The sequence below is a fragment of the Mytilus galloprovincialis genome, chromosome 12 (genome assembly GCF_965363235.1).
Source record: "Mytilus galloprovincialis chromosome 12, xbMytGall1.hap1.1, whole genome shotgun sequence".
In the NCBI taxonomy this organism is placed as follows: domain Eukaryota; kingdom Metazoa; phylum Mollusca; class Bivalvia; order Mytilida; family Mytilidae; genus Mytilus; species Mytilus galloprovincialis.
The window spans coordinates 11,206,102-11,228,643 of record NC_134849.1 but is presented as its reverse complement, the minus strand read 5'-3'; the positions used below and the strand labels follow the sequence as shown (position 1 = coordinate 11,228,643).

Below are 22,542 nucleotides of genomic sequence, written 5' to 3'. Positions count from 1 at the left end.
AACCACTAATTCTATGCTGTTGTATATTTTGTAATCACACTTCCGGTAGAAAAAAAAAACCCAATATGGTGTAAATTTCAAAAATGTGTTCTCAATCCATATCTTTGATTAAGAGTTTTAGATAGATTGGTTATAACAAAATAAAATTACTGAGGTACTAAAACATTTTTCAAATTACTACTATTTTGCTAAAAATACATGTTTGTTCACAGTCACCACCACATGCAAACAAAGCTGTTCACTGGAGACCCGATTTTCCACATTAACAACGACCGCGACATCCTCTGTATCTGTATCTATATCTATATGAATTAGTTGTCGATACCCATTCTTGCTTTTAATATAACGGTTTGAGATAGCGCCGCCGATTTATTGACGAAGCGTAAGAGCAGATTTGACGCTCTCTACGCTTGATGCACGCACTACAGTGTCGTCTAGCTGATTCGACGCGATCACTGTATTTTCAAAGAATGAGTTTGAGTATTGTGGTGTTTTGCTTAGTTAAATGTCAAAACACTTAGAGTGATTATTTACTTGCCTTTCCACAATTCTTGGTGCGTGTTATTCTTCGAACTTCTTGGCAGTTATGTTTCTCAGGACGTGCTGTTTTGAGAAATTCGTCTGGTTCAATAGCGGGAATCTGCCCCTAAACCTCTTTGTACAATAATATCAACTTCTAGCTTGTTCGTCTTGCAATTGTCTGGAGGTCTTGTAGTTCCATTTTGGCTAGCATATTGGAGAAACACCCGTCCTCTCTTGACTTGTAATCTATGGTGATAAATCTTGCCGATTAACGTTGTATCATTTCTAGCTTATTTATCTTTGTTACCGTGTAGGGGTCTCATACTATGGCTGCATATTCCATCGTTGATCAACGAGCGAGATGTAAGCTGTTTTTGTCGCAATCTTGTGGGCAGTATTTCATGTGTCGTCTTTGAAAGCCTAGTGTTGAATTTTCTTTCTTTGCCACGTTTAATATGTAGGTGGTCCATTTTAAGTCTTTCAAAATTTTTAGGCCTAGGTACGGGTTATGCTTGACTTGTTGAAGTGTTGTCCATTTAAACTGTAGATTTTATGGATTTTGTTTCTGATGTTTAGGATGTAGCATTTTTTGGCATTAAACCTCATTCCCCAGAACATCCACAATGTACAACTTTCTAACAAAATGATGAGGCCTTAGAAAGAGTTATTTACTCTTTGTCCCTCCGCCATCCATTAGCGCCTAAACTGCGTAGCATAAGAGTCAATTCCAAACTCGTCCCCCTAAACACTTGCTTTAGTATATTGCACGTTTTACATGCTGTAAAAAACAAGACCAAGTTTAGAGAATATCCTCAATTAGTCTTCCCTTTTGCGCAAATAGTTATGTTCTAGATTCATTAACCATGTTAACCCCATCTGATAAGTTTGTGTGATCTTACAGTTAAACCTCTGTGTTTTAGGCTGATCCATTATCATTCGTTATGCCAAAGTCACATCTTCAAATGCCATCAATATCTCCCACGCAGTCTTTTTTCCTTTTCAAGCAATCAGATAACCCTATCACAACTGGTAGAGACATGGATCACAATAAGTGTGTGTACTCACTCATTGTCAGGTACATTTGAAAGGTCATTGATATATATTTATCCAAAGCTTTTTGCCCTCTTAAACACAATCGATAGTTCGTCTACCCCTGTCACGGAATAGCGAAAAAGTAACTATTCGAATCATGAATCGTGCAAGTTCGTGTTTCATTGCACCAGACACATGCACCATGATTCTATTGTGGTTTCTTAATGTGAACATGTTGATAAACTTGAAATACATCTCGAGGAAGGTAAGATAGAATATCCTGAGCATTTGTTATAAGAATCAAGAGCTGCATTCAGGGGAATGGGAATACACAGACGAATCCAGATTTAAAACAGCTTGCTCAAAAGATTTTGAAGAAAAGGTAGTTGAAGCAACAATTGATCAGGATGTTCTGTTTTATCCACAACGAGGTGATGTTTCAAGCTTAGCATCACATGTGTTCACGTGAAGAGGCTAACATTTGAATCAAGATGCATGTGATTGATGCAGTGAAACAGAGACTTAACTGAGTCATGACTCGAACAGTCGATACTTATGTTGCTGTCATTGCTGTTTCGCTTTTCAGTGACATAGGGGCAGACAAACTTTGGCTTGCATTCGGAAGTGGAAAAAGCTTCCGATATATATCTGTCCATGACCTTTCAAATACCCTAGGCATTGAGAGATTACACGTTTGCTGGAAAAGGAATTGCGTTGCTGATATGGATGGTGTTTAAAGATGTGAGAGTACCATTTAGAATGATGACTGATCAGCCAACATCACCAGATATGGATTTGACAATGTCATTGATAGAACGATACGTGGTTTTGTTGTAAAATCGAACAAACTTATCAGATGGGGTTAACGAAGCAAGAAAAAATGTGTTCATGAAAGAGGAAATACCTTTTCAGCAAGTAAAACGTGCAATATACCATGGCGGCAGCGAATGAGTAACAAGCTTGGTATTGGTTCCTATGCTAACTAGTCCATCGCTTATGAATGGCGAAGGGGAAAATATGATCCATGGGAACCCTTTTGGACAACTCTTTGTGAGGCCTCTTCATCTTTTTAGGATCTTACGTACATTAAAGACGTAAGAAACAATACCACGATCTTTGTAAATTTGGAAAATAAGCTCTCCGATTGTGAATAAACATGTATTTGCGGCCATAAATAAGTCATTCAAAAGATGTTTAAGAACTTTAGCATGTTTAGTGATTATATTTTGTTTTAATCAATCTATCCAAAATTCAACATCGAAGATATGGACTCATCACTGTATTTTACGCCATATTGGTTGTTTTTTTACCGGAAGTGTTAATTTTGTATTTAAACATATAAAGCAGAATAGAATTAGTGGTTTTGAGGATGACTTAAAGCCAAAAGTTAAATGACCAGCTAAAAAAAACATTTTATTTACATTTCAAAAACAGTTGAATACTAAAATGAAAAATTATCACTATTTCTATGTCCGGAAGTAAGGGTTTAAAGACATATGTCTTATACATTGTATCCATGATCAGAAAGGTTCCTGCACAATGTAATGATAGTAGCAATACTTTAAAACAAATTCCAATTACCCTCTCTATAAATAAGCTTATTCTAGAACTATATCTGCCATGTTGGATTTTACCGGAAGTAGGGTTTATGAAGACATCGTATCTATATCATATATCCAAAAGTAGAACAAAACAAAGGTTTGTACCAAATATTATGATAGTAGCATGTTAATAACACCTTTTTCACATACTAGCCTTCGATATTGGGTAAATTTAAGTATGATGTCCTTCATTTTGGATTTTACCGGAAGTGAGACATTTTTTCAAATGCCTCCCTATCTGAAATGAAAGAAAAATAGTTGAGGGAGGTCTATGCCAATTTTCATGCTTGTAGCAGGATGTGCACAATTTTTTACAAAGCCGCCGTACTATTAACCAGCAGTGGAACTAAACACTGTATAACAGGTTGATGGTAAACTTTAATACTCGGCCACCAGTGATTCTAAATAATGTGTAAAAGGTGTATTTATGGTACACATATATACCATTACCAGCAGTGGATCTTACACTGTTGGAATATGTTTTTGCTAGACTTGGTCACTCTTACCAGCTGTGGTACGAAACACTGTAAATAGTTTTTGATACTCTTGGTTACCCTAACCAGCAGTGGTAATAAACACTGTACATAGGTTTATGATACACTAGATAATCCTAACCAGCAGTTTCACTACACAGCGTGAAATAGTTGTATGGCACACTTGAACATCGTAACAAGCAGTATTACTTGATACTGTATTATTAGTTTATGGTACACTTGGATACCATAACACATAGTTATACGAAACACTTTGTGAAATGTTCGTGGCACATTTTAAAACTGAAACAGCAGGGTTACTAAACCGTGTGTAATGAGTTTATGATACACATGGATACCATAACAAGCAGCGGTACGAAACATTTTAAGAATGGTTGCCCAGTAGGCAGCACTTTTGTGCTGACATGAATTATCATTGATATGGTTATTTTTATAAATTAACTGTTTACAAAATTTTGAATTTTTGAAATACAAAGGCCTTTCTACCTCAGGCATATATTATCTTAGCTGTATTTGGCAAAACTTTTAGGAATTTTGGTTCTCAATGCTCTTCAACTTCGTACTTTATTTGGCCTATTTTACTTTATTTGTTTCGGGCGTCACTGCTGAGTCTTTTGTTGACGAAACGCGCGTCTGGCGTATATACAAAATTTTGTCCTGGTATCTATGATGAGTTTATTTATGATACACTTTAATAATCAACCAGCCTGCGTACTCAACACATATGCATGGTTCTATAATTATAAGAAAAATCATATCTGAAACAACTGACCATAATTTAACCAAACTTGCTTACAATCATCATTTGGAAATCTAGTTTAACCCCACACCAAAATTATCAGGGCCGACTTTGCTTATAATAGAATAAAAAGGGAAAATGCAAGTTTTGTCTCCGTATAGGAGTTTTTGTCCAATTTTTTAAATCAAATATTTTCATTGTGCTCAATTACCTTGTAACAGAAAGTCAAAAAACTGTATAGAGAAAAGTCAGATCTAGGAATGTAACATAATGACTGAAATAGCTCCTTATTGAGGTGTTGCCCTTCATAGACAACAATTTTTGTATTAAACTTGAAAACTTCAGAGCAAAATAATTAAGGTAAAGTCTTAAAAAAGCAATAAGAGTAATATTAATTTACAACGATGTATGCTAGGAATAGGAATTCACAGATTAAATAAGTCATCATGTTCAAGTTTAATGTTTAAGATTATGTAGGAAACAGAACAGGTTTTAAAATCTGTTTATATTAACTTGTAATACTTATCAAGACTGCACTCACGGCTACTTTAAAGAATAAGAATTCTTGAGGGGGGGGGGGGGGTAAATCTATAAAAGCGCTTAGAATACATCGAATATATAACGTATTTTCATTTTTCTATTTTAAAAGACACTGTAATATTCAGTTCATTTATTGTATAGGATATCAATGATACGTCAGAATCCATTTTGACCAAACTTACCCAGTTGAATAGAGATGACTTCGAGGATCTTGTAGCTCTCGGAACATTTTCTTCCTACGAAAACAGGGTTTATTTGGCTGGGCCTTGCAACATTGGTAAATCTTCGTTAGCAAGTATCTTAATTGACGAGGCAATTCCAAAGACATGGTATTCAACAGATGGACTTGTTATTCATTTTGGTAGAAATGGAATAGACTTACAACAACGAAAGATAATTCCATTGAAAAAAGGTACAATGAATTTGTTTGATGTGGAAGCCATTACAGCATTATTAGTAGTCTTTTACTTTTAGTCTAAGGGGACTATAGTTTTGCAATCCATATGTCTGTCTGTCCATCCATTAGTCTGGCAAATCACTTTTCGACACTTTTTTAATTTGTCATGCTTGAATACATTGATTTGATATTTGATATACTGTTTTATCACGACCAGTTAAAGATCAAGTACGAATTTTGTTCCAGTCTGATGTTTTGTACAGAGTTATTGTCCTTGGACTTTAAAAATCATGAAAAGCATGGCAAGTTATGAGTTTTTGCGATTTTTTTCATCATGCTGGAAGATATTTGCTATTTCGTATATAGTTTCATTACAAATTATTTGAACTTAAAAAATCCACGCAAATAATAGTGTTTGTGCAATTTCTGGGTAATGCTTGAAGATATTAATAAGACTTTTGGTATATAGTTTAACCATGACAAATTACAGATCAAGATAGAATTTTGCTCGTTTCGAATAATGATTCTTGACGATATTGATTTGATTTGTGTTTTGTAGTTAACACCATGATCAAGTTAACATTTTGTTCCAGTATAATGTTTATAACCGGTAGATTTTCAAATTATAAAAAGCGTTCTCACTACTTTTAGTTGATTGTTGTACATGTTATAGCTCATGTTGATTTAAAGTCATCCAAAGGTCAAGTACTGAATATTTCTTTTTCTATAAATAAGAGTTTTTAACATTAGAGGATTTTTCCTGTTTCTTAAGTGATTAGTTAATTAAATATTTTACTATCCACATACAGTTATCTTTTTATTTATCATTTGACGTGCCAATTCCTGGTGATTCTGATAATGACTCAAAACATAATGCTCTGTTTGCTTTAAAATACTTTGCTTGCTATTTGTTTTGTTTTTTTGCACTTCTTAAGGTAGTGGTGATATTCTAACAAAACTTCTACTTGGAAATCCTGAACTAAAAGAACAACAAAGACGTCATGTTGAATCAAAAATAGAGCAGAAAGTGAATAAAAAAAAAGGTGAAGTCCCTGATGATCCATTACCAAATCTGACACCAAACGATTCTAAGTTGAATCCATCTAATATGGATAAACCTCCGCCAAAACAGCAACGACAAAAAACAAAAGCAAAAACTAGAAAGACCTCTCCTAGTAGACATCAACACACTCCTACTGAAACTTCTCAGAAGGCTTTAAAAGGCTTCCAGGAACAGCCAATTCATACTGCCCATTCCATTCAAGATGACTTATTGGAGAAGATTAAGAAAGGAACTTATACCATGACAATAGCACCTTCGGATTTGGTCGATTTCGGTGGGCAAAAATCGTTTGATATGACTCATCAGTTATTTATCCAGCACAAGGGCACATTCATTCTGATGTTTGATGGACGATTGGGCCTTTATACAGAATTAGAAGAATATCCACAAGGAGATGTTACAGCTGCATGTAAGTGGTTTCTTTTTTATAACATTGCTTTTTTAAAACAGTTTCCATAACGAAATATAGTAATGCATATTGTATACAAAAACAGAATATTTTGATATACAAATGACACACAACTATATTTGTACTCAAATATGAATGTCACTCTAACACTTCCCTACATTCTATTTAAAGTCACAAGAACTGAACATCTTGAAAGTTCCTCTGTAGTGTTTTTTCTTAAAAAGAAAAATGAAAATGCGATTAAGCATTTGCAATACCGATAATTTTGGCGACGAAAACACTTGTCTTTTTTTTTTATTGAATTTATTGATCATATTGATACATAATCTATTGTTGGTTTCTTACTTGTCATAATTGTCTGTCATTAACGAAGTTTGAATGTATGCATATACTGGTTTTTGTAGTATGTTTATTCCTATTTTCTGTTTTTGATTTATTGTGTAATGTTTATTCCTACGTCTGTTTATGAGTTGTGTGCAATGTTTATTCCTACTTCATGTTAATGCGTTGCTGTGTAATGTTTATTCCTACTTTCTATTTATGAATATTTGTGTAATGTTTATTTCTTATTTCTGTTTTTGACAATCTGTGTAATGTTTATCCCTTACTATTTGTAAACTTTAATGAGGCTGAGTTGTAAAACTATTTTTGATGTTAATGATAGCAGAACTAAGTATTTAACGAGAGTCGCATGGGCAGATAAAGGTGACTATTCAGAATTATGCAAGTATATAGACAATAATAGTGCACTGACTATAGATGAGGCTGAGAAACATGGATATGCGAGCTTTTCCCCCGTTTCGGGGACTTTTATAGCTGACTATGAGGTATGGGATTTGATCATTGCTTAAGACCGTACGGTGACCTATGGTTGTTAATTTCTGTGTCATTTTGGTTATTGTGCAGAGTTGTCTCATTGGCAATCATACCACATATTTCTTTTTTTTATATTGCAGTATAAAAAAAGTATAGATGGAAAGACTTCCCAATTATTCTTTTTATTATTATAGGAAAGACGTAGATATCAGTTTCATCCTTTTTCAGACTGTTACGTTTTTTGATATCCAAATGTTCGAAAATTCTTTTAAATTTTTAAAACAAGAACATTTAAAATTGTTTCTGGATATCCTTACTTTTAACTTGACGTCTTTCACGTGTTAACGGGTCCGTTTCATCTATCTGAAATATGACTATAAAGAAAAACAAATGTATTGCTATTGCTTTTTATTTTGCTTGCAACAAAAGTCGTAGACAGCGAGAATTAGTGATTGCTACTCCGGCGACGTTATTGTGAAATGGTGTATGGCATATGGGGCATCGGTAACAGGTGTATGGTGCTATGGTTAACAGTGTATGGGGAATGGTGTAATGGTGTATACGGAATTCTTTGGTTGTGTCCTGTGTATATAAAGTGTGGTTATCAAAGTTTAAAACTATGCAAAATATTGAAATGATGTAACATGCGATCGGGAATGATGTACAACATTTAAGATTATGCACAACATTTAGAAGAAGTGATTTTTAGTTTTATACATTAATTTACAATCATGTACTCCAAATTCGTTTGTCAAACAAATACATAATTTTGTCGTCGCACGCTTTCTTTGAAATCAAATTGCATTATGGTGAAGTGTGTAAGGTGGCTGGCACGAGGATCAAACGCGTTTTTTGTAATAACACAAGATGTATAGTGTAATGGTGTATGGTGTTAGTGATAAGTTTACACCTTACAAGGACTGTTTAAGTTTAAATCCTAGGTCATGGTACATTGACATTGAATAAATATGCATTTTTTTATTTATTTTAAATTATCGGTTTAGTTTGATTGATGAGAAATACCTGTGACAGACCAAGGATATTTTGTATAAAAGTTGCATAACTATCAGTACATTCAAGTTTGTCGACCATTTATAGGGTCTTTTCATGAGACCATGGTCAAACTAATTTGAATGAGTCAGCAATGTTGCTGTCCATTTTATTGTATTTTTATAAATTGTATACGGACATGTAAGATATATATCTATGTCAACAGTTTTTGAGATAGGTTTTGCTCCTATTTTAACAAACAACATTTCAAGGTCAGTTGTGATTGTTGATTTCCAAAAACACAGTTTACGAATTATTTTTAGATTTTCATTTTTTTAAAACCAAATGTGTATTAGCAGATATTTTTAATTATATGCCAGGGAAAATGTATTTGTTAGAGTCGGCAGAAATATGAAAATCAACTTTCTGCAAAGCGTAAAAATGCAATCGACCGATCCATAAGCATGATAAGCACACAAAAAAAATCATCATATTTATGACAGACAGGCATTAACAGATACATATTCTTATTTTTGTCCATGTCTCCTTTTGTTTTGTGTTGTGATCCTTACCGTATTTTCTGTAAGATTAATATTTAATATCAAACAAAGATCACACAACAAAATTTTATTGTCAACCAACTTATATTTTTACAGCCATGCTTGTGCATTGGATTAACTCTGTATTGACTTACTGTACGAAAAGTGATGACAAAATGCCAAGAATTGTGTTTGCTGCTACTCATAGTGATAGCTTCTCTGAGGTATGTCTTAGCAAACATTCTACCGCTGTTTAAAAGACATTGGAATGCTTTGTTGAAAAAAACGCAACAAATGTTGTGGCATAAAAGAAAAAAAAAAGGATATGGGGTATGAATTCATGAAAAAACAAATCTGTAGATGAACAACAAACAAAAAACGCACTACAGCGCGAACAAGTAGTGTAGACTTTGTAAACCGTTCTTCTTCTTTTGTTACAGAAAACCATCAACGTACTGATGTTTACTTTCCAACTTTCGGGTCCAGTACAAAACACTTATCCGAAGGTAGTACATATTCAACACAAAATAATTTGTATGCATAGGTGTAAATATCTATGTTAAATATATTTTGATAATATATGCCTAAATGAAAGGTGGAGTACTAATCATTCTTGATGAACACCTTTTATTTGTATGGTTTGGTGTCTGTCGAAATGAGATATACCCTGTATATATTGTCATTTATATTAATCATCAATATAAAAAAGAAGATGTGGTATGATTGCCAATGAGACAACTATCCACAAAAGACCAAAATGACACAGACATTAACAACTATAGGTCACCGTACGGCCTTCAACAATGAGCAAATCCCATTCCGCATAGTCAGCTATACAAGGCCCCGATACGACAATGTAAAACAATTCAAATGAGAAAACTAACGGCCTTATTTATGTAAAAAAATGAACGAAAAACAAATATGTAACACATAAACAAACGACAACCACTGAATTATAGGCTCCTGATTGTTGATAAGTTTAAAATCTAGATACTTAAAATCAGAGGGGTCTTAAAAATATGTGTAGTTTGACAGTGTTTATATGAAAAAATTCATGTTGAGCCTATTAAGCGAATGTCCTATGATAAATATAAGTAATTAATCAATTAATCTTAGACTAATAATAAACCCCAGCTTTGGTAATTACAGTGGATGGGATTTAAAAGCCAATGGTTACTATAACAAAGCATGTTGGACTGAATTGTTTGTTCAGTTAATATAGAACAACTATTCAAAGAACTCCAATATAAAAATATGTTCACCGAGTGACATAACAACACGCCAGTTTACGAATGCGCGTAGCATGATTTTATTTTAGATATAACGCATCTTCTGATTGGCTAACAGTGATTTGTCAATCAACTCATAGACATAATTTTGTCATGTGACCGTGACGTCATCCACTATTTTCACGATTTACTCCGGATTAAAATGGAATTTAGAATTAAATCATAATGAATGAATGTTATATTTTTTCTGTCCATTCGAAATAACATCAAACATGTGGTGCACCTTATTTTGATGTTTTTTTTCAATTCATATACCAAAAAAATATTACGATCATTCCATCAGTGTTGTTCGGTCACAAGATATATTATTTTTCAAATTGTTTGATTAATTATTCTTTTCGTTACATTGGCCAAGGGATTTTAAATGACATTAAAGAAGAAAGTGTGAGGAAATACATCCTTTTCTACGCCTTCACAGTTTGATTTGATGCGGCGTCTTCGACAACGTCTTACGAAGTCCTATTGTGTATGTCGTCAGCGAAGTAAAGTAACCGAGCTTATGTCACATGTGAAATTATCAGTTTGAATTTCACCGGTAAATCACGGTATTGCATTGCAACCAATGCAATATTTATTAATATCGTTTTATCCAACTTTCTTTCTCTATGGAAATAAAATAATGCATAGCTGTAATTACGTGTTGTATAATTGACAGGATGAGAAAAAGAAATTGATTGAAAAATTTCAAGAAGAGCTGACCCAGATGTTTTCCTCACATAAGCTTCATGAGCATATCCTGTACGACAAAGTCTTTTTCATCAATGCAACAGACGTCGCAGACCTAGAAATTGATCGTTTAAAGGATGAATTAGTTGACATTGCCTTCCAGCAGTCCACATGGGGACAACAAATGCCGATTGTTTGGGTGCCTCTTGATTTACAGATATCAGATATGAGAACAGATGGAGTAAAGTTGATAACAAAAGAAAAGCTCTTCGAGATGAACAAATACAATGATAAATTAGCTCTAAGTGAAAGAAGAGTTGAAGACTTCTTACTTGTTCAACACTCAATCGGAAAGTTGTTGTATTTCAATGAACCTGCTTTAAGAGATTTCATTGTCATTCAACCTTCCGCAATGGTCAATATCCTGAGAGCCTTCATCACAGACAGGATGTTTTGGCCAGATAATGGACCTATCCGAGACATACTGGAAAATTTATCATCTACTGGAGTTCTAACGAAGACAGATCTTTTTACTCTGTGGTTACAACCTGCTTTCAAAGACATTTTGATGAACGATAGAATAAAAGAATATGTAGTTCAAGTACTCCTACACCTTGATATCCTTGTAGAACCTAGACACTACGTTGAGAAGGATTTCGTTGCAGATTTATATCTAGTCCCATGCATTGTAGCTTCTAAATTTCCATCAAAATTGCAGAATGCTGCAACAGATGACAGAACAATATGCATAGCCTATCATCTAAAAGAGACAGTGGTTCCGTCAGCTTTGTCGTTCAAGCTTATAGGGGCTGCGATTAGCATTTGGCCTTTGAAATTAGTTGATGCTCGTTTTTGTCTTTATTTTCAAGCTGCAATTATGGCTACTGATACCAGAAATGAACTTCAAATTCATGTGAAAGGGCAAAGAATTGTTGCATACCTCGTTAATGACACGTCAAAACACATTATTTCACCGGATTTAGCAACAACGATACAAGAATGCTTGACATTGGCACTAGGGCGAATTCTTAAGATTTACGGTCATTGTTTTGGTAAACAGTTGCAAAATCACCATGCAACGTCAGAACTTTTTGAAATAGAAGTTGGAGAAGTATGCAATGGTGAAACTTGTTTAATTCCTTTGTCAGACGCAAAAACGAAAGCACATTGGAGATGCAAGAATGGGAAAATACACAAAACGAAATGTCCTCTGAATTGGGTTGTTGATAAGGTTAGTGATATGTTTGTATACCTTCTTCTTTGACTAAATCAAACATTGTCAAACGAAATTAAATGATCAATGATGAAAGACAAATGGGAACTTTTACATTTGGGGAAAAATATCTAACATAGTTTCAGTTAATTAATGATTGATTGATTGATTTGTGGTTGCTAAATACACATTCACAGTTACAAATGTGCCAATGTAATGTCTTCTTGCCAATATTGAGTTTTAAAAATGGTAATTCGGTCATATAATGGGGAAACAAATTCGGACAATGGTATTTATTATGCAGTTGTATTAACATATGCACATGGAGATTATTTGGTCCCGCCAACACAGTCAAGGTCTATTGACGTTGAAACCTTAGCTTAGTTAACTAGAACAAGTTTGTGATTATGTCAGTTTATGGAGAACATCTATTTGTAGGTCATTGATATTTCTTACATGACATCGTCAGGAAACGTTTTTTTTAATTACACGATAAATATTAAACACCATGTTTAAAATAACTTGCTTGAAAATGATATCCGTGAATCGCATTCAGGCATTTTGTGACAATTGTCAAGTTTGATAGTTTAAAAGAAAGAAAGGCAATACATGTAAAAAAAAAGAAACTAAGAGAAAGATAATAATTGTTAGTCAGTGTCCTAAAAGTAAGGGTGACAAAACACATTCAAATCTGGAAATCTGAATTGTTAATTACTAGTAATATCTACAAACCACAGATTGTATGCAAACTAAAAGCTGATTTTGTGATTTTTTACAGAACAACAAGCAGTGTGACAAAAATTGTAAAGGTAATACAATAATATTTATATAAAAAAAAAGATTGATACAGAGTAAGCGACTCACTCATTTGTCAAGAAAAAAAGGACAAACAAAAACTACGGTTGGCTAAACATTAATACTAATTATTACATCTGAATAATATCACTGTTAGCTAACAGTGTGAAATGACTCGCGCCACAAGACACATTCATGATGTTTATACACTGTAAATTAAATGATTGAATAAATATATGCAGTTGAAGGGAACAGTACAGTCTTAAGGTTTACAAACCAGTTAATGTAAATGTTGTTTCCCTGCCAGGAAATAACAAAACATTCTCTTCCTCAAATTTACAGATCTAACATTGTTGTATCGATATTTAGATGAAATATAAATATGTATATATGAAAAGTACGTCTGAAACAGTGGAAACACTGCGACAGATTTTATCAATTGGATCACTGCTAGGTCTGAAAATATTTCAAATTCGTCTACACATCAGCCCAACGATCATGAACGATGTTAGATCTGTAAATTTGAGGAGCAAAATATCTTGTCTGCCCTAGCTGGGATTCGAGCTCATACCGTATATATAATTCGTCTAAATATTAGCATTAGATCTGTACATTTGCGGGGATTCAAGCACATACTACTGAGATATCGTGGCATTAAATTGCCTTCTACTATCCCCGACGCGCTATATCACTCGACCAACTAGGCTGGTCAATAATAAAGCTTTCGGAGTACATATGTGACCTTTCATCGTCGGTTTTAATCTAGCGTCATAACACAATACATGCTATATAAGGCATATAAATACACAAACACAAGATGTTGTTTTACGAAATTCTTAAAGAATAATAAGCAAGTCATTGTTCATGTTGTTCTATTTGACTTATTGGAGTACAGATGTTTCAATGGTCATTGGCAATACATTATATATTGAATGTCACAGTCTGGTCTTTTACAAATATAGTTCAATAAAAGTTTTGGACTGAAATCGACTGGACAGCTTTACAACTTTTCCTCTTGATGACTTTTTTTTAGTTGTTATATTTTTGCCATTTAGGTTAAGTGGATTTAACATGAATAAGACTACAATACATATACTTTTGCAATTGATAAGAAGACATATTAATTGACATTGATAATTACACTACATCATTGTTTTAGAGCGATCTACTAATCAAATAGCGTATTGTTCTCCAATCATGTCGCTTGGAGTTATTGCTTATCATCATAATGGAACATATTTTGCATATATGTATTATGTACGGTTAACAGATAAGTATGGCAGCACAATTGTTGTATTGATTGTTTCGCATGCAACTATTCTCAAGTTAATGATGCAGTTCGTACTTTAGCTGTCAATACATGTATGATTTTATTGATATTTAATGATTTTTGTTTGTGTTACGTTAAGAAAGACTATATTTTTTTTTGAAAAAGTGTAAATGTCGATTTAAAAGTGCAAATGTCCTGTTAAACAATGAAAACGTCCCTTGCCGAACCACACTAAATAATCAGACAACAATATCTACTTTGCCATAAATACACCTTGAACTAGTTTCAAGAGTGTAATTATTAAGAATGAACATTAATGTTTTCATTTTGTTTCACTTTTTAATTTTTTGGGGGTTTTGTTTGTGTGTCGGATGTTACCTTCAGTGATAAGGAGTATCGTACATGCGTACATCGTATGACAATATTGGCTAATTTATTGTTTATCTCGTGTCTGTGCTGACACAAAATTAAAATGTACCAAGATAATGTTATTTATTTGTTAAATATATTTATTTATAGTAAATTTGGAAACATTGTTTTTGTTTTTGTAATATTTCCATATTTTGCAAAATTTTTGATTAAACTGATACCAAATAACTGTCAGAACCATTTCAATCATTAAAATAGAATGTAATTTTTCAAAGAAAAGTGTTAAGTCATTCCAATTATGACAAACACAATTTTTGTTTCATTGAGTGATCTAGACACGAACCTACATTTTACATCTAAACTACTAGTTTTTGTTTTGTTTTGTTTTCCCTTTTTTACTTTATTCATTGCAAAACTTTCAGTGGCAAATATTACATGCATATCAGCACAAAATATTTTTCTTTATGAGTTGAATACTCTATCAAGACACCTTAATGTGATGGTTACAGTTTAGCACTCTGAAAGACATGTCACTTTACATAAATACATGTGCGTTAAATATTTTTCTTGTCGGAGACTTGTAAAGCCAAATATACAGTGTGGAATTTTTGTTTGTTCTTGTAGGCAATACGATCATAAACAGAACCAAAAAAACTAGGCATAGTGTTTGCCTAGATTCCTAGATTGCTGTGACGTCTAACTGCATTATTTTTTTTTAACTTGGTTGCGTTATTCATAAATAACGTTTAATATTTCAACGAATATGATTACTCTACAAATCACTCGTGTCCATGTATTTGTGACCCCCCCCCCCCTCAAAAAAAAAAGGGGGAGAGAGAGAGGTGAGAGAGAGGCGTTAGATACCAAAGAAACATTTGGACGACTCTTGGATCATTTCTGTCGATACATGTGAAAAAAATAAAATTTCAAATATCACTTTACAAATTAACGTCAAGTGGCAAGTTAAATGCATTTTCAGAACTAAAACATTTGACATATGAATTTTAACCCTGCTTTGTATAACCCGACAGGTTGAGCCGGATAAAACAAATATGAAATTATTTGTTTTATGAATGTTATACATGTACCATAGAAGACTATATGACGTTTCATGTGATATGAAACAAATGAGTGTTTTTATTTACATCTCTTGTTGGACAGAAAACTACAAATTCCTGAATCTGTAATAAAAAAATTAAAGAAAAAAACGTTTTGAGCAAAGAAAGTGGACTAATCACTGATTTACGCTTTACATATATTGAACTGGTCGACAAAAAGTGTTAATATCTCATTTGTATTACATCATTACATGTATCTCATGAAACCAAGAAATCTGTGATATCAGTATATATATATTATAGTAAAAGAACATGTTTTTTAACAAATAAAGATGACTGAACGGATTTTAATTTCGCCGATGTACGCGTTGATTATATTGAAATAATCGACATAAAGTGTTAATATATCTTTAAAAAATAAAATAAAAATATCAAAAAATTGCGTGATTAATATAAAGTGTTTGATAGTACTTATCGTAAATTTCATTTGATTATAAGAAGTTAAAGACAAAAATCAAAAGAATTGATAAAGAAAAACTGGTTTTTACATGATGAATTTATTGCTTTTTAAGTTATGAAACTTCCACCGACGCCATGTTTTAGTGATATCCATATGCAGTATGTTTCTTCTGTTTTCAAGTATATATATATATTTTGTGCAAATATATTAACTTGAAATCCTTAAAAACAGCATATTTCATCTTCACTGTCATTGTCAGTATTTAAGTAATATCTTCTCAAATTAATTCTAATAACTAATTTACCTTTCCAGGTCTTGATACAGAAACCCAACTTTTGACACCAGATGATCAACATTTCGTGCAACTAGCAAGAACAATAGGTATTGGAGACTTCTACAACTTCTTTATTGAACTTGGAATGAACAAAACTGATTACGACAATTTAAACTTTCGTTATTTCTCAAATCCTATGGATTTTATGTTGATGGGACTGTTTGAATGGCGGGATAAAACAGAAAGTGACCAATTGACTGCAACGTTTGGGAAACTCCAGAAGGCCCTGACAGCTATTGACAGACAACACTATCTGTGTCAGGTTGGATATTTGAACTAACTCTTTCATTTTCTTTTCTTTGATTATGTTTCTTTCGATATCATCATAATAGCGACTAAATATATTGACTTCCATAATCTAAAATTCTCTGATAAGGTTGACAGTATTTAAACATGGTACAAAAGCAAGTTCATGAAAAACCTCATAACAGATACCAGCCTTTAAGGCTTACAATTGTGTTTATCAGAAAACCCTTTCTCTAAAAAAGACTTATCAGTGCCGCTCTAATACATTTAAAAGGCCAAATCATGTACAAAGTTGCTTGTAACTCGTTTCACAACGGATGACAACGGATAATTTCCAATTGTCGCAACACAATATTGTACTCTTTTCCTTGGTTGTAACCTACTGAATAAGACTTATCACCGGTTTGAACTTAACTGATCAATACAACAGTTGCTACATGTAGTGCAGTATCTGTCTACCCTAAGAGCACATGAGATCATCCCATGTCTTTAATGTGTTTGGTGTAGCGCAGTCTTTATATTTATACATTGTGTTTTGGTACTATTGTCTTTCTGTATATTATCTTTTTCTTCAAGACCATTACTCTATTACTTCTTTTCCCTTTTTGTGCCATAATTCCGTTATATATTTTTCATTTCATAGATGAAATGGACACGTCCAAATTTAAAAGACGTCAGATTAAAAGAAAGAGATATCCATGAACAAATAGGAATTTTCTAATTTCATAGATTAAGAAAGAGTTTTTTTTCCATTTGTAACTGGCATCCTTGTCTTTCTGATTAACATGTCTAAATGTCGCCCTTATTAACATTCCACTCGTTTATGTTCGCCCTGGATCCGTTCTATCTAGTACCCGTTCGGTCAAGGTCCTTTCGATCTGATATCATTTTTCTTTTATAAAATTAGGGCGAACAGACTCTATGGGTTAATTTCACCGTTAGCTAATTTTTGTGAGACGTGTTTTCAATTTCATTACACATGTTTATGATGCTTTGGTGCTGGAAGCTATTGCAACACTTTGATTTTCTAAATTTTGAAAAATCAGCCTCTTTTTTTTGATGGAATATGATAAAATATCTGTAAATTAACATAGATAATGATAACATGATAACGAACAAAACAATTAATGAAAATAACCACAATTTTAATAACAAAATGAGATGTTTTTTGTACAAAAATATGCATTTCACAACTTTAAGTAGTCGAACTTTACAATGTCAGACATTTCAAAATTAATCTTAAGATGATAGTTGACCTCATGGTTGATTGTTATACGCCAAAGAATTAGAAATTTGTGCGAAGCCTCCATTCAAACGGATAACCGCTACTTAACGTCTTCTGATCATGCCATAAGTCGGATAATTTGTTGCTAAGGTAGCAGCAACAATTCCTGATGAAGGAGAGTGTTTATTTTATGACGTGTTTGAACTGGGGTGTCCTTTTGCGCACTTTACGCCAAATAGTGTCGTATATATGCTCGATATGGTTCAAATCGTGGCTGCAATCGGGCCAAAGAAGATAAACCGAATTACATTGGAACAATGGATCTTCCTCCACGATGCTAATTTCTAACTTTGACGAGCTCTGCACTACATTGAATTCGGGCAACTGCGTGTCTGTTCGTAAGCAAATGTCCCCGAAATGGTCTTATCGCACGATAACAAGTTACGATGAGTCGGTCTCGAACAGTTCTTGTTTAAAGGCTCCTGTATGGCCACCACTCTTTTTTTTAGGATTGTATTGTTTGCAATGGATTTCCTTCTGACTAACCTTCATTATGCGGGAATTTCCCTAGCAGATGTCATAGATGTTATAGGGGGTCTTTTTGATCTCGGAATGTCTTTTACATCGTGTGTTGCCTGATTTTTTTTTCTCTCAAAACCACTTATAGTGGAATGGTGATGACCAACAATACGTGCAATTGTCACAGCGATATACCTGCTTCTCTCATACTGATAATCTGCCATCTTGCTGCAGTTAGGAGTTGTGGATGACCAATTACAAGATGTCAGTCACATAACTTTATAAACTTGGTTATTTAAAGTGTTGAAAACAATGAGGATTAAAACATCTGTTTTGTTGTTTATGAGTACAGTAGCTGCATGTGCAGATAAAACGTATCGAGTCGATATTTATTGATCAAACTCAGGTTAAATTTAAATAATGTTTAACTAGTTGTATTTCAATAAATTATATAAAAAAAATTAAAAGTTTTTTTTTAATTTGAATTTCAATTTGGTGTTCCAATGCTTTTTTCCATGTGTATATATTTATGTCTTGTGAGAATTGTGTTATCCTTTTTTCCCGACAAACCGACTGTCTTGATTATCGGCAATATTAATATATATTGTTTTGTTTGATTAAAGCCTATGTATTTATAGGAAAGAAATTAAGGTAATACATATATATATGTCTTGTAAGAATTTTGTTATCATTTCTTCCCGACAAACCGACCATTATTTCACGTTAAGAATTCGTAAACCATCAAATTAAAAAAAACCTGCCTTTATGAACATCTGACGAATGTTATTTGGTAGGTTTGAAAATGATTTTGAATTTTCGAATTCATGGGTAAAATCGTGACTATCATATATTGTCTTTTACCATTGTTTGGGGGATATCTTTCTCTTTATCTGTGATGCTATCATACACTTCTACTACTCATTTCATCATTGCTGTATTTCAGATATACAGAGAGGATCATACTTTAGTGGGTAGGTCTATTACTATTGTTTAATTGCTGATTAGTGGACATCATTATGAAATTCATATGTTTCTTTATACCTATATGTTCATTTAATTGAGACTTATTTACGGACAATATTGAAAGTCGAGGATTGAGTCAATTTCAGTTTCGTAATTTAGTTTGACGATGGATATATTGTATATTAGGATCCAGGATTTGATACCTTTTAATATCAACGTTAATATGTCATTTCCTAGAACTGTTCTAAGAAGAACTGTCAGAATCAGTTCTAGCTATAACTGACCAAATCAGTTCTAGGTAGAACTGTCCAAACCAGTTATAGTCGTAGAACTGTCAGCAGCACTGACCAAATGAGTTATAATTGTAGAACTGTCAGCAGAACTGACCAAACCCTTTAGGATTGTAGAATAGTTCTAAATGACGTGACTGCAATTAGGGCATCTCACTGGTCAGTATTCAGTCTTAGTATTATCGTGTAATGAGCTTTTTGTATATGAATTATATTCTTATGACTTTTTTTATATTTAAGACAAAGAGTTCTTAAAATTGTTCTATGGATAAATAAACTCATCATAGATATCAGGACTAAATTTAGTGTATACGCCAGACGCGCGTTTCGTCTACAAAAGATTCATCAGTGACGCTCGAATGCAAAAAAGTTTAAAAGGCCAAATAAAATACGAAGTTGAAGAGCATTGAGGACCAAAATTCCGAAAAGTTTTGCCAAATACAGCTAAGGTAATCTATGCCCGAGGTAGAAAAGCCTTAGTTTTTCAAAAAATTCAAAAATTTGTAAACAGTAAATTTATAAATATAACCATATCAATGACAATTCATGTCAGCACAAAAAGTAAAAGTGACGAAATCAATTCTAGCCGTAGAACTGACCAAAACAATTCTAATCGTAGAATTGTTCTAGTTGTAGTACTGTTTTATCCGTATAACTGTTTTAGTCATATAACTGTCCAAATCAGTTCTAGGTAAAAGTGAGCAAATCAGTTGCAGGTAGAACTGAGCAAATCAGTTCTTGGTTAGAACTGTTCTAGCTAGAACTGTTTAAATTTGATTCGATTAGAGGTTAGACGTGATCTACCCTGTAACTTTAATTCTTTACAGAACAAGCTCAGAGCCGCCTACAAGATGTTCCTTCAGATGACGTAATTAATGCCTTGACAGAAAAGAACTTGATTGGTGATTGCGTTGTTCACTTTGGAGTTGAATTGTGTCTAAGCATTGGAGACATTAGGAAGACTTTGTACAATTTTCCTAGAGATTTGAATGGTCAAATTCATGATCTTCTCACCAAATGGAAGAATTGCAAAGACACCAAGATGGTGAAACCAACTATCTACCGACTTATGGTAGCTTTAAAACATATACAAGCAGCTCCAGGACTTAGTTTTGTGAAGAAAACATATGGTGTGGAGTAACACTTTATATGTTGTATTAGGTGTAAAAGAAGATTAAAATAAAGGTTAAAAGGTAGTAAACAAAGATGACGGGAACAACTTTGCCTTTTCTAATCAAAGATAGTAGCTACAAGTAAATTTATTTTCTTCTTCCATTACTTGATAACCAAAATGTTTGTATATAGATTAACATATGTTACAATCAAGTTTTTAGTATTACGAGTGATAAAGTTCATATATATAATATACGTTATAATAAATAATTACTTGTGCAAAAAAGTAACGTACGCTAGTGTCCTCGTTGAAGTCGGTTATCTGGTAAACAATAAGTTGTATTATTCATTCTATTTAGCCCACATGACAGAACTATCAATTCAGCTTTTATCATCACTTGCGTCTGTCGACCATCGTCGTCGGCTAATTTCTTTTACAAACTTCTTCTCCTCTGTAACTATTCAGCTCAATTTAACCAAACTTTTCATCACTCATTATTTTCATCAATACAAAAAATTAAGGGGGCAATATAGTAAGAATTGTTAGCTTCACCTTTTATCTATGTACGCCGAAACTGTCAGTCGACTTTTTATAGAAATTATTGCCCTTAAATGACGAATTTTACCGTTGTTATTTGTAAGTGGTCCTATTATATAAAGACTCAAATAAATAGAAAGAAACAAAACAACCAAGATCTTCAAGTAAGTATACCTGACCAACATTGCTAGTCTCATTATTGAAGTTATTGCCCTTTGAAGTCGATTTTGCATAATTGCCTACTTTTTTGAAAATTTTTATCAATACTAGAAGATACATGTAGAAACACAAATAATCAGCAAGACAAGGTTTACAAGTATTCAATTATTGCCTAAAACATCTGTCGACTCGTTTTGGGATTATTGCCTTTTACTAAAGAAGATGCAGGTGAGTGACACGTGCTCTTTTGGGCCTCTTGGTCGTTTTTGTTCCAATGTTGCTTGATGCGCTTATCAGCTACGATAGTAATACATATTTTGTTGAGAAAAATAAAGGGTATGCAGAATATTTGTTAATTATTAATACGTTCAATTTTTTTTTCTTATATATATTAGAGTTGTATGCTGCTTTATTAAGAATATTGTAAAAATATTATTTGTGGGAACTTTTTGTTTTGCCTTGGTTAACTGTATTTTTACCTGTTTGTTTATGTGTTAGTTCATCTATTTGTATGTCAGAACATAAAGTGAAATATCTCCCAATATTAACCTAGGAATGAAACAGAAGATCATATAAGGAGTCGATTGGTGGCATAATCAATAGTTGTAGTTATAACTTTAGCTCCATGCTAAAAGTAGTCGTCATCACTGTGGTATACCACTCATTCAAAATCCCTATCTATTTTAAATGATTATTAAATACATGTTTGACTTCATAGAAATCAGGTATATCCTGATGTGTACACGTATTACCTTATGCCAATTTGTAACCAATGTTTACATTTTTGTTTTGAAACATCGATGTTCAGATGATAAAAATTAAAAACAACACATTATCAATTGTATGGGTCCGAAACGCTTTCTGGATACACCATCATCAGGAACGCTCAAACC

At 33.1% G+C, this 22,542-nt stretch overlaps 2 protein-coding genes across 2 annotated transcripts; both read left to right on the top strand.

Moving 5' to 3' along the window:
- Window positions 1-6,433: 6,433 nt before the first annotated feature.
- On the top strand, window positions 6,434-12,014 carry LOC143055204 (putative serine/threonine-protein kinase roco4). The gene is made up of 4 exons (XM_076228341.1): window positions 6,434-6,797; window positions 9,260-9,366; window positions 11,087-11,698; window positions 11,967-12,014. Exons 1-4 carry the CDS (start codon window positions 6,434-6,436, stop codon window positions 12,012-12,014), a joined length of 1,131 nt encoding a protein of 376 aa, XP_076084456.1.
- A 4,564-nt stretch (window positions 12,015-16,578) lies between these two features.
- Window positions 16,579-21,023, top strand: LOC143054623 (uncharacterized). Its single transcript, XM_076227638.1, has 3 exons — window positions 16,579-16,858; window positions 19,530-19,557; window positions 20,667-21,023. Exons 1-3 carry the CDS (start codon window positions 16,682-16,684, stop codon window positions 20,978-20,980), a joined length of 519 nt encoding a protein of 172 aa, XP_076083753.1. The 5' UTR covers window positions 16,579-16,681; the 3' UTR covers window positions 20,981-21,023.
- The last annotated feature ends 1,519 nt before the right edge of the window (window positions 21,024-22,542 follow it).